The sequence below is a fragment of the Apaloderma vittatum genome, unplaced genomic scaffold (assembly GCF_000703405.1).
Source record: "Apaloderma vittatum isolate BGI_N311 unplaced genomic scaffold, ASM70340v1 scaffold17160, whole genome shotgun sequence".
Classification (NCBI taxonomy): domain Eukaryota; kingdom Metazoa; phylum Chordata; class Aves; order Trogoniformes; family Trogonidae; genus Apaloderma; species Apaloderma vittatum.
Window position 1 is genome coordinate 1 of NW_009693035.1, and position 15,000 is coordinate 15,000.

Sequence of the window (15,000 nt, forward strand, 5' to 3'; positions counted from 1 at the left end):
TTAACCTCTTAATTGTGAAGGGGAACTGGCTAAGTACCCGGTCTTGGCTCATATTTATTTACCAGCTTTGAAGGATTTAATTCCATACAGTTCCCCATGTGTGTTGGTCGCTAATGACCTTCAACTAAAGATTTAACAATTTTAGCTAGTATAAACTGTAGTTTTAAGAATTTGTACAGTAATAATTTTTCTTCTTTGTGTAATGCATTAAAATTTCTATGTCCTTACCCCATTAGGTGTAGCCAATATACCTTTACTTACCATAGAATCATAGAATGGCATAGGCTGGCTTGATAAATGTGTTGGTGTAAGTGGCTTCAAGAAAAGGAAGTCCCAAGAAGTCTTTTCAGTGGGTAAATGATAAATGGGAGACCATGTACAAAAAAAAAAGCAAAAAAGCATGTTTTTTTTTTAAAAAAAATTGTTGTAGGAGAGAGCTGTTTAAAAATGTGAATGACATGATTGGTAATATATTGTTTATCTTAGTTTGCAAGTGGTGCATTTCAACATATTAAAGACACGGTTTTGTCAGCCTTGAATCGAGAACCTACAGTGGACATCTCTCCAGACACAGTTGGAACTCTCAGTCTTATTATGTTGGCTCAAGCCCAAGAAGTCTTTTTTTTGAAAGCTACAAGAGGTATATCTTAATTTCTGCTTGTGTTTTTATGTGCTTGTTACATCTTCCACAAAAGACTTCCAAGTGTTTTAAGTTATGAAGAGCTTGTGAAGGACCTTTTGGAGGTTTTTATTTTTGCCTTTACTGATTCCCTCCCACCTTGCAGGTTGTTAAATGCAAATGCCGGATGTCACTTGTTTAAGGTTCACCTGACAATGCAGTCGTCCCATTTGTCTTTCCTTTCTTTTTATGTCTGAACCCATTCGTCTTCATTATTACAAAGGATTTCACTGGTTTATATTTTTTTTTTTCCTTTCCGCTCCTGAGAGCAAAAGATATTCTCTAAAAGAAGAGAAAACTATAAATGATACATTAGGGGTTTTACCACTCCTGCTGCTACTCCTCTCCTCCTCTGTCTGGGGAACAATTTTGTAAGAGTTTAATAAGAAAGATATGACTGTGCTAGGAAACAAAGGAAACTTTCTAAGAGTTTAGGGGAAATAAATTCTGTTAGATTGTTCCTGTTTTTAAAAAAGGAACTCTGTGAGCCAGTCTAACCTGGAGAGTGCCCTGTTTGTCTCAGAAATGGGAATTTGTCAGGTAGAATGAAGAATTCTCTCCTTAACTGTTAAAATGCTGTGTATTTTAATACGACTATTGAAGAACATACACTTCAAAACTTTCCTGTGGAAAAGTGTTATCTTTGATACGCAATCTCTTATTCTCTTACTTGTTATAGAAGTGTTTGGCAAAATGCAAATTAGTCAGTCTAACTCTACTGCATAACTACAGATAAATTCTTTAATTTCTGAGCTTTTCTTAATGTCTTCTTTTAAGTGTCTCTAAGTCGGCATGTGTTTGCTTTTCCATTTTCAAGGCTTGCATTGTAGCTGCAATAGTTTAAAGATGTATGAGTAAAAACTAAAGCTTCTGATGGTGAAAGGTCTGTCCTGAGCTGTCTGCATGGACAAATGACTCCTGACATTTCCTTTGTTAATGGAAATGTAGCTAATATGCCAGTGTCGTCTTTTTTTCTTTTTTGGTTTCTTAGAGCTCAAGCTCTATGAAGGAAGATGCAACTACCACACACTAGGTGGGGCTAGAAGGATGGTCTATTTCGATTTTATTTGTTTTGATTTTAATAAAAGTTTAGTGCACTGGACAGAAACATTTTAGCAAACAAGTTGCTAGATCTCATAAAGCTCCTTTGTCTCTATTTGTCATCTAAATCCTTTTCCACGGTGAAAAGCGTGTTGTGGCATACCTTAAATGCATTTACCTCATAGAAGGTAAATAACTTCACAGCTCATGCCTGAAGTGCTGTAGATAGATGTGTGAATGTACTGGAATGAGCAGACTTCTTGGGAATTCTTTTGATCTAATTTTGGCTGTTAATCCACACTTTGCAGATTTCCTAATCTCCTGGTACCCCCCACTCATGCTTATCAGTACGTAAAAATCACCTGAATCTGAGGGCACTTGTTTGTAAGGGCAGCTATTTAGAGTGGATGGCTGGTGTTTGCATCGATTGCCTGCCTTGGAAAGCTGAATTGTAGGTGCAGGCCAGAGGTGGTTATAAATAGAAGTGAAAGATAGATGCCGCATGGGTTTATTCCAACAGTTTTAGTTTCAGGAACAGGGTGAGGACATGAGGCAGGGAGTAGCCCTGCTGTGAAGTAGTGGATGCAGCTTGGAGGAAACTGTGGTTATTTATATGGAGGAGTGGGTGTTTCTGTACTGACAGTGGTGTGGACTGCTGTGGAAGGGACAACTCAGTTCTCTCTTCTTGTAGTTCTGCAAGGGTTTTTTTTGAGTCCTGACGTGGAGTTTGGCTAGAAAACAGATCCAGCACTGAAAATTAACTGTTTGCTGACTAGATTTCAGTTAAAATCTTTGACTCTGGCTGCACAAATGCTTGTGCTGGTACAAAGGAAGGGCCAGGAATAAGCTGCCAGAGTTAAGAGTGGCATTGTGGCTTTTATTGGCAGCTTGCCCTTGGTCTGAGGTAAAGCATCACTCTTGATCCTGCATAAATGCCAGCAGCTGCCAAGAGATTTCTTCTACAACTGACTGAGTGGTCAGAGTTCTACTTCAGTCATGAAATATGGAAACTGCTGCTGCATGTCAAGAGAAAAGTATGGGATCCCACCTTTGAGCTATAATGTCAATAACTCTTAGAATGCAGTTGTTGCTGTTTGGAGATGAAGTAATTTGCCTGTTTCCTTGTAAAAACTGATGATAATGGTAACTGTTCTTTATGTGGTTTTTTTTTTTCCCTCCCCTTCCCCCAGATAAAATGAAAGATGGTATCATAGCTAAACTAGCCAATCAAGCTGCAGATTACTATGGCGATGCTTACAAACAGTGTCAATATAAAGACACTTTGCCCAAGGTTAGTAACACTTACGGAAATCATCTGTTATCTGCTGTTACTGTGAATAACTGTTATTGTTTACAGTGTATTTTATGAAATATGCTTAATGTATCCTCAAGAAAAGCTGTCGTATTGCTACATAGAAGGGAAATAAACCTGTAAAAGAGAACTTGCAATGTTTACAATGGCATTTAGGGATGCCTTCTTACTTAATGCCTTACTAAATTAGTTTTTCAAACTAACACTTTCTAATGGGGCTTAATTGGCTTCTAGACTTGTTTTCATGTGAAATTTGCTCTCATGTTGACAGCATGGGTAAGGTGGTTCACTTACCTGTTAATGAAAAATGTTACTGGAAGTCAGTGTGTCCTCTGTCCTGCCTGCCTTCTCTTCCACCACCTTAAAACAATCTTGATAATTTTAAATTATCTCAATTTAGTCTTGATTCTTTGATCACTGTTGATTTTAGAAGATGCAGGAGAATCTTTCGTTGATTTTTTTGAGTGTGCTTTGAATATATACCATATAACAAGTCAAAAATGGTCAAGCTTGCAGTGTATCAAATGTATTGGTTATATTCAAATCATAAAATAGTAGAAAACCTTTTGTGCAGTGTTTTAAAAGTTGGATAAGATTTACTTTTGATATTGTTGGACTCACGAAATTTATGTTTAGCTAAGTAGGTGATTGTCTTCCATAGCACTTTTTTCATGAGTGGCCCTGAGAAGTATCCATTGTTGGTAATTTGTGGTTACTTTTCATTAATTGTTTTAAAAATCCTGTAAAATAACTGTCCCAGCTTGCAGCGGTCTTTCTTGTTAAAAATGAAATGTTAAATAGACTTGATTTGCTCAAAATACCCCAGGAAACCCATTTATCACCAGTAAAGATATTAAAAATAAAAGTGGTTGATGTTTGCTACTATAACTTTGTTTACAGTCTTGGTTAAATAATTGCCAAAGTATTTGCTAAAGGCACTTTTATCTCCTCTAGGGGGAAAATAATAATGTAATTCTTTTTTTGTACCCTCTGGTCTGTAAAGCAGAATAGATGCTTGATAATGATCGGAATTGTATTGGTAAAGGCTACTGTACTACAGTAAAACTGTGCATTTTTATTCTCAAGCAATAAATTACACAAATGCCTTTGCAGGTCAGTCACTGGCTATTTATATTTTTATATTTATGCTTTTTAGATATCTTACTTGGCTACAAATTGATAGATTATTTTATATATACACGTTTCCTCACACTTTCCGTGGCATTTTACGAATTGGGCCAATTTTTCACTTAGTCATTACACTTTGATTGATTTCTGAGAGGCAAGGATATACAATAATGTCATTGCTTTGCCTCTTCTTGTTGTGGCACTTTCTAAGCCCCAGATTTTCTCCCTCTTCCAGTTGCACAATAATTTGTCAATTGATTATCTGAAAGAACATAATAAGGTTTGCTGCTTTCATGAGTTACCACCAGCTCTGAGAACAGTTACTTGCTTTGGAGTGTGAAATAGAGGCTCAACTGATGTGTTGGACTCCAGGTGTAAGGCCTCCCAGATAGCTTTTTCTTCCAAATTTCTTTTTCTTTTTTATCCTTCATTTCTGGGAGGGGCAGCAATTTTCCACAAATGTGAAGAAGCAGATCTTAATATACTGAGGTCTTTAAAACATCACTCGGATTTTTCAGTGCTCCTTCATTTGAGAAATAGAACAGTAAGGCTAAATTTGTGATCAAAGATCGTGCCCATACTGTGGACTGCAGCATAATGTTTTCTTCCTGTCTTGATTCGTACTTGTGCAAGGATAAATGCATTTATATAAAAATCTTATCATGACTTTTAAAATCTTTTTTTGAATTGCTTTCCCTGTCAATAGTTACTGGTCCTCTTCATTGGTTCTTTGCTTTCGTAATTCTAGAGTTACTTTCCTGATGGACCAGCTGCTTTTTTAAAGTGTAATTGCTTTGTTAAATAAAAACCCACAAAACCAGTCTTTCCTTCTTTCCCTTCTTTTAAAAACACTTTGTCTTGGCTTTGTCTTGGGGATGTTTGGGTGTGTTCTTGTTCCTTTCTAATATATGCATGCAATTCTAATCTTTGAAGTAAATGTTGTTGACTTCATGGCTTGAATTTAAGTTGTAGTTCATCTAAAATGATGAAGACTAAGAATTTGGCAACCACAGACTGGAAAACAAAGACTGGCTCTGCGTTCAATCCGTGCAAAGTCATGTGGTCTCTGACATTTACCTCTAATGTTTTAACCTATCTAAACCATTAATTGGGTGATTCTAATTTCCGTTTCTTCTTCCTTTTTCTTCCTGCATCCCATGTTGTCTGTGGTGATTATTGTGGTTGGACTTTCCCCTGGTCAGTATTTTTATTTCCAGGAGGTGTTCCCTGTTCTGGCTGCAAAGCACTGCATAATGCAGGCCAATGCAGAATATCATCAATCTATCCTGGCAAAACAGCAGAAGAAATTTGGTGAAGAAATTGGGAGGTTGCAGGTGGGTAACTTTTTTTTTTTTCCTTCTCTGAAAAAATTGGAAAGCTTACAATCCTGGAAAACTCGCTTAGAGTTCTAAAATTCATATAACTAAGAATGAAACATACTCAAAAGATACAGAGTATGTTTCTCACATAAATAGAATCATTAACAACTGCAAGGATGAGAGGTGTCTTGGTAGCTTTTCTAAAAATGTATTTTTACAATTTTGGGCTGGTTTGATACTGTTTGTGTTAAATCTGCACCTTTATGTTTGCATAGGTTTCTTGTCTCAGTGTAGCTAATATAACAGATTTCTGCCTGGTCTATACTGAACTCCTTTCCTGTAGTCTTGATTTTAATGGGACTAATTTTTGAAAAACTTACAAACAGGAGTATTTTTAGTCTTTTTTTGCCTCTATATCTGATATCTAGCACGACTCAGAGATGGTGTAATGAGTAAGATCTTCTCATGTAAGTAAGGTAGGGAAAACATAGCTGAAAATAACTGCTTCCTTCAAGTCCTCTGCTCTTTGGTGGGGCAAAAAAGTGCTGCTTTGACGGACTTTGTAGGATCTGCATGAAATACCTGTTTACTGAGTTACAGGCGAGTGGAGATACTTACTGATGACTGCAGTGTTGATGTTTTGAAGGTTACAGTTGGGCATTTATTGACTTGGATCATTTTTCTTCATGTTGTGTTACAGAAAATATCCCTTCATGCTGAGTAGTTGAAGTTTTTAGTTAGGGGCCGGTTAGCTCCGTCGGTTAGAGCGTGGTGCTGATAACACCAAGGTTGTGGGTTCGATCCCGCCCGGGCCCCATGTGTTGCCTGATCTAGTTGAGAGGTGTCCCTGCCCATGACAGGGAGGTTGGATTAAATGATCTCTAAGGTCCCTTCCAGCCTAGGCCGTTCTATGATTTTGGGTTTTGTTTTGTTTCCTTTTTAATTAAGCTTGAGGGGAAATACTCCATTATTACTTGTTTTAACACTGCTTTATAAGCAACTTGTAGTCAGACACTAAAATCCTGTATCATTTAATACATTTAGTAAAATGAAATTTAAATCCTGTTCTCTGTAGTTACTAAAATACTATTTCCATAATTAATCTAAAAGAGAGGCTTAGTATACTTTGAGTTTTAAAAAAATGCAGTTGCTATAAAGTAATAATGTCTTTTTATTTCCCTTTTTATAAGCTAGAACGAAGGTGAATTAAATTTGAGGGGAGGAAAATAATGTAAATTGTTCCAAATTAAAGTATATATGCACATACCTGTTCTCTCTGTTTCTGGTAAATGCTAGTTAGATTGTAGTATTCTGTCAAACCAAAACCACTCTCATGTGATTTATGGTGTAGTAGAAAGTGGCAAGAAAATCTCAGCAAATTTCAAATATACTTCACTTCTAATGCATCTCAAGTTCCACTTCACAATTCCAAGAAATTTGAGTTTTTGAATTGTGGGTTTATGCCACTTTGACTGTCACTGCTTCTTAATATTTTATTTTTCCACACATTAGTAACTCAAATGTGATCAGGATTGAACAGGTACAATCAACGGACAGGGGTTTTGTTTTTTTTTTTTTGTTTTTGTTTTTTTTAATAAGTAAAATTGTGGTTTTCCTTTTTGACACATCAAAGGGATAATATTGTCTTAAGGAAATAATAATATTGATCATACGTCCTGGCAGTAGTCACTTGGGTAACCAGGAAACTTGTCTGTTTTCTTAAGTATATATGTATGAAGGGGAGAAAACAGAAGTTACTGTTTTAATTTTAACTATCTTAATTATTTTTAGCACGCAGCAGACTTGGTGAAAACAGTGGCCTCTCGTTATGATGAATATATCAACATTAAAGATCTGGTTGACAAAATCAACCGTGCCCTTACAGCTGCTAAAAAAGACAATGACTTCATTTACCACGACCGAGTTCCTGACCTGAAAGATCTGGAGTCCATCGGAAAAGCCAGTCTTGTGAAGTCAACTCCGGTTGTTGTTCCTCTCAGTCAGAAATTCACTGGTAAGCGAAGCGGGTGGAGCACACAGGGTGATTTTTACCTTGTGAAACATGGGGCTGCCAAAGTTTCATTTGTACCACTAAAAAGCAAGTGTTCTGCTTTGGAATTGAATTAAGCATGCAGCAGTGGTTTTTTCTGGAAGTGCAATTGTCCTTTCCACTTTGTTGTTCTACTACTTGTTGTTAAAAAGTATTGGAAGAATAAATCACAGGTTGACAATCACTGTGTGCAAGGTGCCCGTCCCTTACATTTTCTCAGTAACCTTATTTTTATATATTAAAACAACCTTTTTAATTTAAGAAGGAACACTGATAGAAGAGTATCAAATTGTATAGTCTTAATTAACCTAGTTGCTGGCCTTCCATAGAGCTGAAAAATTTCAGAACTCCCTGGTACAGCCAATAAACTGAAAAATGATCCACTCTTCCCTTTGTCATTTTCTTCCTTTAAAGTAGCAGAGTTAGAACTGAAGCTGCAAGGCAGATCTGATTTGCTATCCTACAATTGTTTTAAATATAATCCTTTTAAATTATTTTCAAATCAATTTCGATCTTAAAAACTGAAACCTAATCGAAAGACCTGTAGAAATAGGTTGTTTATTTTTTATGATGTCTTGGGAAGCGGTGGGGACTACCTTAATCTGTTTGGATAAGCCTCTTGGTGCAACCTCTGCCAAAGAGCTATGAAGGTGTGTGTGTGTGTGTGTGTCCTTTGACCTTCGCAGTGCAACTTGAGTCACTTAACTACTCTAATTGCAGACCTGTTTGAGAAGATGGTTCCATTGCAAGTACAGCAATCTGTGAGCATTTGTAACCAGAGGAAGGCGGATCTAGTCAACAGGTCAATAGCCCAGATGAGAGAAGCCACAAATCTGGCAAATGGGTAAGTGTGGCTCATTAAAGTTATCGAGAGATGTTGCGGAACAGCCTATAAGCACTAGTTGCCTTGCAGCCTGCAAGAAACTGCTTTTCTGCAGATGTTAAGACTTGAAAGCATATTAAGAATGAAGAGTACTTTAATTTGCTTCAGTTTTTCTTCATTTTAAGGAATCTGACACTTGCTCAGAGAAAACTCCAGTTCTACTAATCTAAAAGGATTTTTTCATTCCGATGATCAGCTTAATTATACCAGTGACTCAACACATGATTTTTTTTTTTTCCCTCAAGATTTCATTCAGTAAGGTAAATAATGATGAAAATATTAATATCAAGCTGAAAGGTGGGAATGTAACTCAAGTCAGTTGTTTCTTTATCTACCAGATAGACACTACTGAAAATGTTTGCGGTATTTTTTAAGTCCCAGAAGACTGGGATTGGTTTAGCTGTTGAAAGCTTTGAAGCTTTTTTTTGGTGAGGTATATACACTAGGAATAATCTTAGTTTTCAGTTTGAAATTTCTGTCTAGGATTGTCATACCTTGTTTCCATTATAATTCCTTGTGTGATTTTTTTTTTTTTTCTCTTTGTTTGGATAGCACTGTTATTTACAGGATAAAACCATCTAACACTACAAATAAGTTGCTCTTTAATATGTTAACTTTTCCAGCGTGTTGGCTTCCCTCAATCTTCCTGCTGCTATCGAAGACGTGTCTGGCGATACCGTTCCTCAGTCAATTTTGAACAAGTCGAAGTCCGTGATTGAACAGGGAGGCATTCAGACTGTTGATCAGCTCATCAAAGATCTGCCTGAACTGCTACAAAGGAACAAAGAAATTTTAGATGAAGTAAGCTCAACAACTGCTAATGTCAAAAGATTCTTAAAATGCTGTCACTGAACTTTTTCTCTTTAAATGGCAATGGAAAAAGTGCATGATTGTCCAAAACACTTGTAACTTAAACAAATAATAAGCTACTTCAGTGTTTGTTCCATACAGAAACAGTACTGTCACACGTGGATGTTCTTACAAATATTTTGGTTATAAAATTATTGGGGGGGACAATTCTAAAGAAATTTGTGTGATTTATCTTTCACGTCTGACTTTTATAAAATTCATTTGGCAAATAAAGGATGTATAAGCATTTTCTGTATCTTCTACATTAACTATGTATTTATAGCTGTTCCATGTTTAGAATGGCTTATAATGCATGTAACATTTTAATATTGTAGTCACTAAGGTTATTAGATGAAGAAGAAGCTACAGACAATGACCTGCGAACAAAATTCAAAGAACGCTGGCAGAGGACGCCATCCAACGAGCTTTACAAGCCTTTGAGGACAGGTGAAGTTCATGTTTCCTGCTTCTGGGGATGCTTTCAAAATGTCTGGTTTTGATGTGTAAATTAAAGTAATTTTCTGTGCTCTGATTATCCTTAAAGATAAAAACTCCAGTTGAGGAGAGGTTATGCTAAAATACCAGAGATCTGCACCATTATTTGGAGTTTAGGTGATGTGATAGCCCATAATTTGCTGCCCTATTTCCATCAAGGTGTTCTTTTCTCCTTGATTTGATGTTTTATTTTGGTTTCTTTTTCCTTAGCAGTTAGTCTAACTTCTTAGGGCCATCGCTGTAACATGTCTTCCGTGCACTTAATACCTGTTGTTTTAAAGCAGACAAGGGACTGATCCTGTTGCTTTAGTTTGGCAAAGTTACAGGAGTTTAAAACTAATGTTTGTTCATATATTTTCTGGAGAATAGAGGTGTGATATTGAAAACATCAGTATTAATAAAATCATAATGTACAAGCTCAAAAATGCACGAAGACTTGCCAAAAAGCATAAAAACTGGTCTGGTTCAAGGTAAACAAGTTTAGAAATTATATAAACACCATTTTCTTTTTTTCTGTACCACCAGAGGGAGCCAATTACCACAGTATTTTGAACAGAGCTGTGCAAGCAGATGGCCAAGTTAAGGAGCGGTACCAGGCTCACCGGGACACGATTGCCCTTCTGTGTAAGCCAGAGTCGGAACTCAACGCAGCCATTCCTTCTGCCAACCCGGCAAAAACATTGCAAGGCAGCGAGGTAAAACACTCAAATGTCTCTTATTTTGAATAGAGGTGCTGTCCATCTAGTGGAGTAATTGATGTGGAATCTCGTGGGTGAATTGATCTGGAAGTTGATCCTCAGCTGTTCTTATTTCTGTCACAGTTTATCCAGGAATTAACATAGTAATCAGAGATTGCTCCTTTTATAATAGTCAGCCAGTCTTGCTGTCTGTGGTGACTGGATTTACTCATGCAAAGTGAAACAAAACTATACTCAAGTAGATTTTAACTAACATTTGGGAAAGAAGTTGTCTTTTTGGTTATGTGGGGTGATGGAGGTGTAGTGCTCTGTTCTTGGGACGATTAGGCAATGTAGAAGATGTTGCCCACTATTTTAAAATACTTGGTAATTACACCAGCTAGCTTTCCAAGAAAGTAAAGACTAATCTACAGCAGTTTGATTATTTTTCTTGTAGGAGTGATTTGAAGTCAGTGGTTTTGACTGCTGTTTTTAGAATATCCTATTAGATGGTATCTGATCAGTTTGTTTTTTTTTTAAAAAAGTAGGATTACAAATTTTTGTAGTATTTCAATGTTATTAATGTAAGCAAATTTAGAGGAGAGCATAGCTTGAGAAGTGCTTGAAGATCTTAATTTCATTGCATTTTGTCCTGGTTTGTCGTTTTATAAACACTCAGGCAGTGGTGTTGCTAGCATCAGTGAGGAGTGTGAGATGGAAATGAGTAATAATGTTGCCTTAATTCCTCTAAACTTGCTAACTTCTGGCAGTTTTTATTGCCTAGGTTGTTAATGTCTTAAGAACTTTGCTAGCCAATCTGGATGAAGTTAAGAAGGAGAGAGAGCAATTGGAAAATGACCTGAAATCTGTGAATTTCGACATGACCAGCAAATTCCTGACTGCGCTTGTGCAGGATGGCGCTATAAATGAGGAGGCTATCTCTGTGACGGAGTTGGACAAGATTTATGGGAGTTACACACAGAAAGTGCAAGAGTCCCTAAAAAAGCAGGAAGAACTTCTCAAAAACATTCAGGTACAACACCTTGTATGTCTTCCTTCCTCTTAAAATCAGGAACAAGGATTCTACCAGTGCTTTAGAAATTGCACTTAGTTTTCTGCTGTCTTCCTTGTTACTCTGTCATAGGCTTGTTGATATTTCTGTAACCTTTGCATCCCTGAAAAATACAGGGCTATTTCTTGTGTTCAGTGGAAAGAAATGTGAAATTTTTTAGCAGACTCTCCCAAAGCTCCAGTATTAAACTCTCTTGGCCCTTTTATTGGCTCAGTTCTGCAGATGGCTTTGCCCTTGAAAGAAACTTAACTGATGCATTACGAAGGTTTGGGGTTTGTTTTGTGGTTTGTTTTTTTTTTTTCCCCTCATCCCATCTTAATACCTTTTTCTGGGATAACAGATAAACTGTCCTTAGTGTCTGCTAGAAGACATTTTGGGTCTCTGAAATACATTTTGGTTTATTCCTAATTTTTATTTACAATGTGCTTGACTTCCAGCATGTGCAAAGCTCATAAAAGTAAAAATCAGTGAGAATTGCCCAAAGTTTATTCATAAATTCAGCCTTAATTTGTCAGTAACGCTAGACACGAGTACCTGAAACATCTGGCAGAAGAGGAAGTCTCAGTGTTGGGACAAGTGACAACAGGGGCTTGAGTAATGATAGGGCCTATTTGTGCACAACATTGGATTGCAAGAATAAGATACTTTTCCAAAATGGCAAAAATTGTTCCTAAATGACCATATGGTCAGATGTATTATATGCTTCTTAAATCTTGATGGGTATTATTTTGAAGTTTGAATGTCCTGGAGTTCAAGTTTGGCTGATTTTGGCAGCCAGAGTACTCTTTTTTTGAGTTTGCTTTCTTGTTTATTTTCCCAGAAGAAATGAGATGTAGGTGATCCTTCAGTAAGTTTTCAGCTTCCCTTTTAGTAGCTTGCCAATGTCAACCTAAGTTGAGGTAGTACTTCTTAAAAACTAACTTTCCATATGATTTTTATGAATATCAATAGAGGGTGGTGCAGGAGACAGCCTAATTAGCCCAGCCTGTGAAAGACAAACTTGCGAATTAGCTGAAGGGAACAGGTAATGAGCTGATACTTACTGCCAGGGAATTTAGATATTTATAGTTCTGAAATAGCCGCTGCACTGGGCAGACAGCAAGTATTGAAAAGTACAACATGTGGACATAAGGTGAGGAAAGGCAAGTTTTGGGAGAAAGGGATAGAAGCAGTGAGTAAGGGGAGGGGGAAGTAAATATACAGAATCTTACATGGCACTGGCTTGCATTATTTTCACTGCTTATTTTCATCCTTTCTTTTAAGAATGCGCATCAGGATTTTTCAAAGATGAAACAATCAAACAACGAATCTAATTTAAGAGAAGAAGTTTTGAAGAACTTAGCGGTAGCGAATGACAACTTTGTGGAACTTGTAGCCAATTTGAAAGAAGGCACAAAGGTATGGTAATGCTGATGGTTTGGAAGAACTTTTTATTTGATGAGACGTGAATCAAAAATCATAAAAACCTTTGCAGACATGCTAGGTGCGGGGTACGCTGTTGAGAATTTTACTACTGAAGTGAGGACAGCTAGTTGCTTGAAATTTGATTGTTTTGACAGCTGTGAAATGCTTCTTTCTTCCTGTCTGAAAAGTAAGATTTTTCTGAGCATTCCTATGTGTTAAAATAGGTAAAGTTGTTAATTGAAGCTGAGTAACTGATGCTAAAGTACCCAGATGAGCCATTTTTTCTGAGGAATTTTTTTCTGTTCTCCCATGCTGTTCAATCACCTTATCAAATTTCTGGTTTATGTACTACTGCTGCATATGTGAGGAGAGATGAGGAGGACTTTATTTAGCTTTTTTTTCATCTGGACTTCTGGCAGATCTCTTACTGCTCTTGTGTTAAGTATTTTTTGCTGGTTTTATTGATAGCTCACTAGATGGAAATAGAGAACTCTTATATGTTTGTAGAAATGAAATATGTGGAACTGACTGAAGGCAGTAAAATTAAAAAGAAAAAATATACTTTAAATAGTTAATCAGCAGTTATGATCTATTTTTGCACTGATTTTAATACGTTTCCTAATTATCTTGAACTGTTTTTATGTTGCTAGGCACACACACAGAGAGAGATAGATAACCACCCAAAATTGTATATTATGGGACAACAGCAAGCTAATATTTGTTTTTGAAAAGCAAAATAAAATGCACTAGCAAATTTTACTAGAATTGCAGATTCTGGACACTGTAATAACAGTGTCTATAACTGGATCAATATGTAGGAATATACTAGTATGGAGTCTGCGAGTATTGATTGAGCATGTTGTGTGGTTTTGTGGTTTTTTTTTTTTCTTTGCTAGTTTTACAATGAGCTGACAGAAATCCTGCTCAAATTCCAAAACAAATGCAGTGACATTGTGTTTGCCCGCAAGACTGAAAGAGACGAACTGCTCAAGTAAGATTTCAGTATTTTGTGTAAGCATTGTAGAAATTAAGTATTTTTCAAAAATTAATCTTTGGGGATATGTTTATGGTACCTGATGAAACAAAAAAAAAGCTTAATAAGTGTCTTAAAGCTATTATCTTTTTGCCTTCATGCTAATCCCTGAAAAACTAGGAAAGTAATAGGAGAAATAAATGGAAAAATCTACTCTGAGGCCTGCTCTGCTGTCCTGTGTATGGTTCAGCATAAATCAGTTTCATCCAATTATTTCATTCTCACTTTTTTTGTATGTGTTTAGCTTTTTATAAATAGTAAATGAACAAAAATACATCTTATCCTTTCTGTTGAGGAACTTCTGATTTTTGCACCTTGCTCCTCTGCTGTCATTTTGGCTTGAGAAATTAGATACTTACTTCAGTGTACATTTGCCTTCCATGTGCCCAGTGTGGTGATGGGAAAAACACTCCGCTCCCCCAGCTAGAATAACAATATTGACTGTGGACTGTGTGTTCACTTAGTGAAAATGTTTGATGGTTTCTGATTTTGGAACTGGAGATTTTTATTTTTTTCCCACAGGCATATTGATTGCCTATTACAGGATGAGTTTTGACAGTGTTCAGTAGTGTTTAATACAGTAATTCCAACACTGGAGGTAAAAAGATAGAGAACTTGAAAGCCCATGTGCTGAGCCATTCTGATTTTGGCCAGGGTTTTTGGATAGTTATTCTTACCCTGATATATATTATATTGCAGACTGCCTAGTGGATTATTCTTCTTGTTAGATGCATGCAATATTCCTTAATTCAGGGCAATCTACAAGCAATGCCACATTGCTTCTGTATTTGAACATCTCTTTACATGTCAGAATTACTGAAATTTATCCTTTCCCATAGCTTAGGTTCTGGGGAAAGCTTTCGAGTTGCTAAATGTTCTGACTATTCTATAATTTCTGATCCCAAAGCTTGTCGCTAATTTGGTGATCTATACCTGGTATTGAGTTGGAACATAAAGATGTTACTGGAAAATAAAAGTCACAGTTAACCAGTGGGTTGGCTAGAAGATTGTTTCTGTGGAAGTGATAAAGACTCCAAATTGAGTTTGAGCTAGCTCAG

The 15,000-nt window shown here is 36.6% G+C and overlaps 1 protein-coding gene across 1 annotated transcript in view; it reads left to right on the plus strand.

Annotated features, from left to right (window-relative positions):
- Positions 1 to 486: 486 nt before the first annotated feature.
- The window catches only part of PDCD6IP (programmed cell death 6 interacting protein), a gene marked incomplete at its 5' end in the record, with an annotated part of 17,111 nt that continues 2,597 nt past the window's right edge, over positions 487 to 15,000 (plus strand). The window contains 11 exons of the mRNA XM_009877722.1: positions 487 to 640; positions 2,911 to 3,011; positions 5,378 to 5,494; positions 7,271 to 7,493; positions 8,250 to 8,373; positions 9,036 to 9,213; positions 9,597 to 9,708; positions 10,282 to 10,451; positions 11,218 to 11,466; positions 12,769 to 12,903; positions 13,806 to 13,900. Coding sequence (XP_009876024.1) covers positions 487 to 640; positions 2,911 to 3,011; positions 5,378 to 5,494; positions 7,271 to 7,493; positions 8,250 to 8,373; positions 9,036 to 9,213; positions 9,597 to 9,708; positions 10,282 to 10,451; positions 11,218 to 11,466; positions 12,769 to 12,903; positions 13,806 to 13,900 — 1,658 coding nt within the window. The remainder of the gene's footprint in view (positions 641 to 2,910; positions 3,012 to 5,377; positions 5,495 to 7,270; positions 7,494 to 8,249; positions 8,374 to 9,035; positions 9,214 to 9,596; positions 9,709 to 10,281; positions 10,452 to 11,217; positions 11,467 to 12,768; positions 12,904 to 13,805; positions 13,901 to 15,000) is intronic.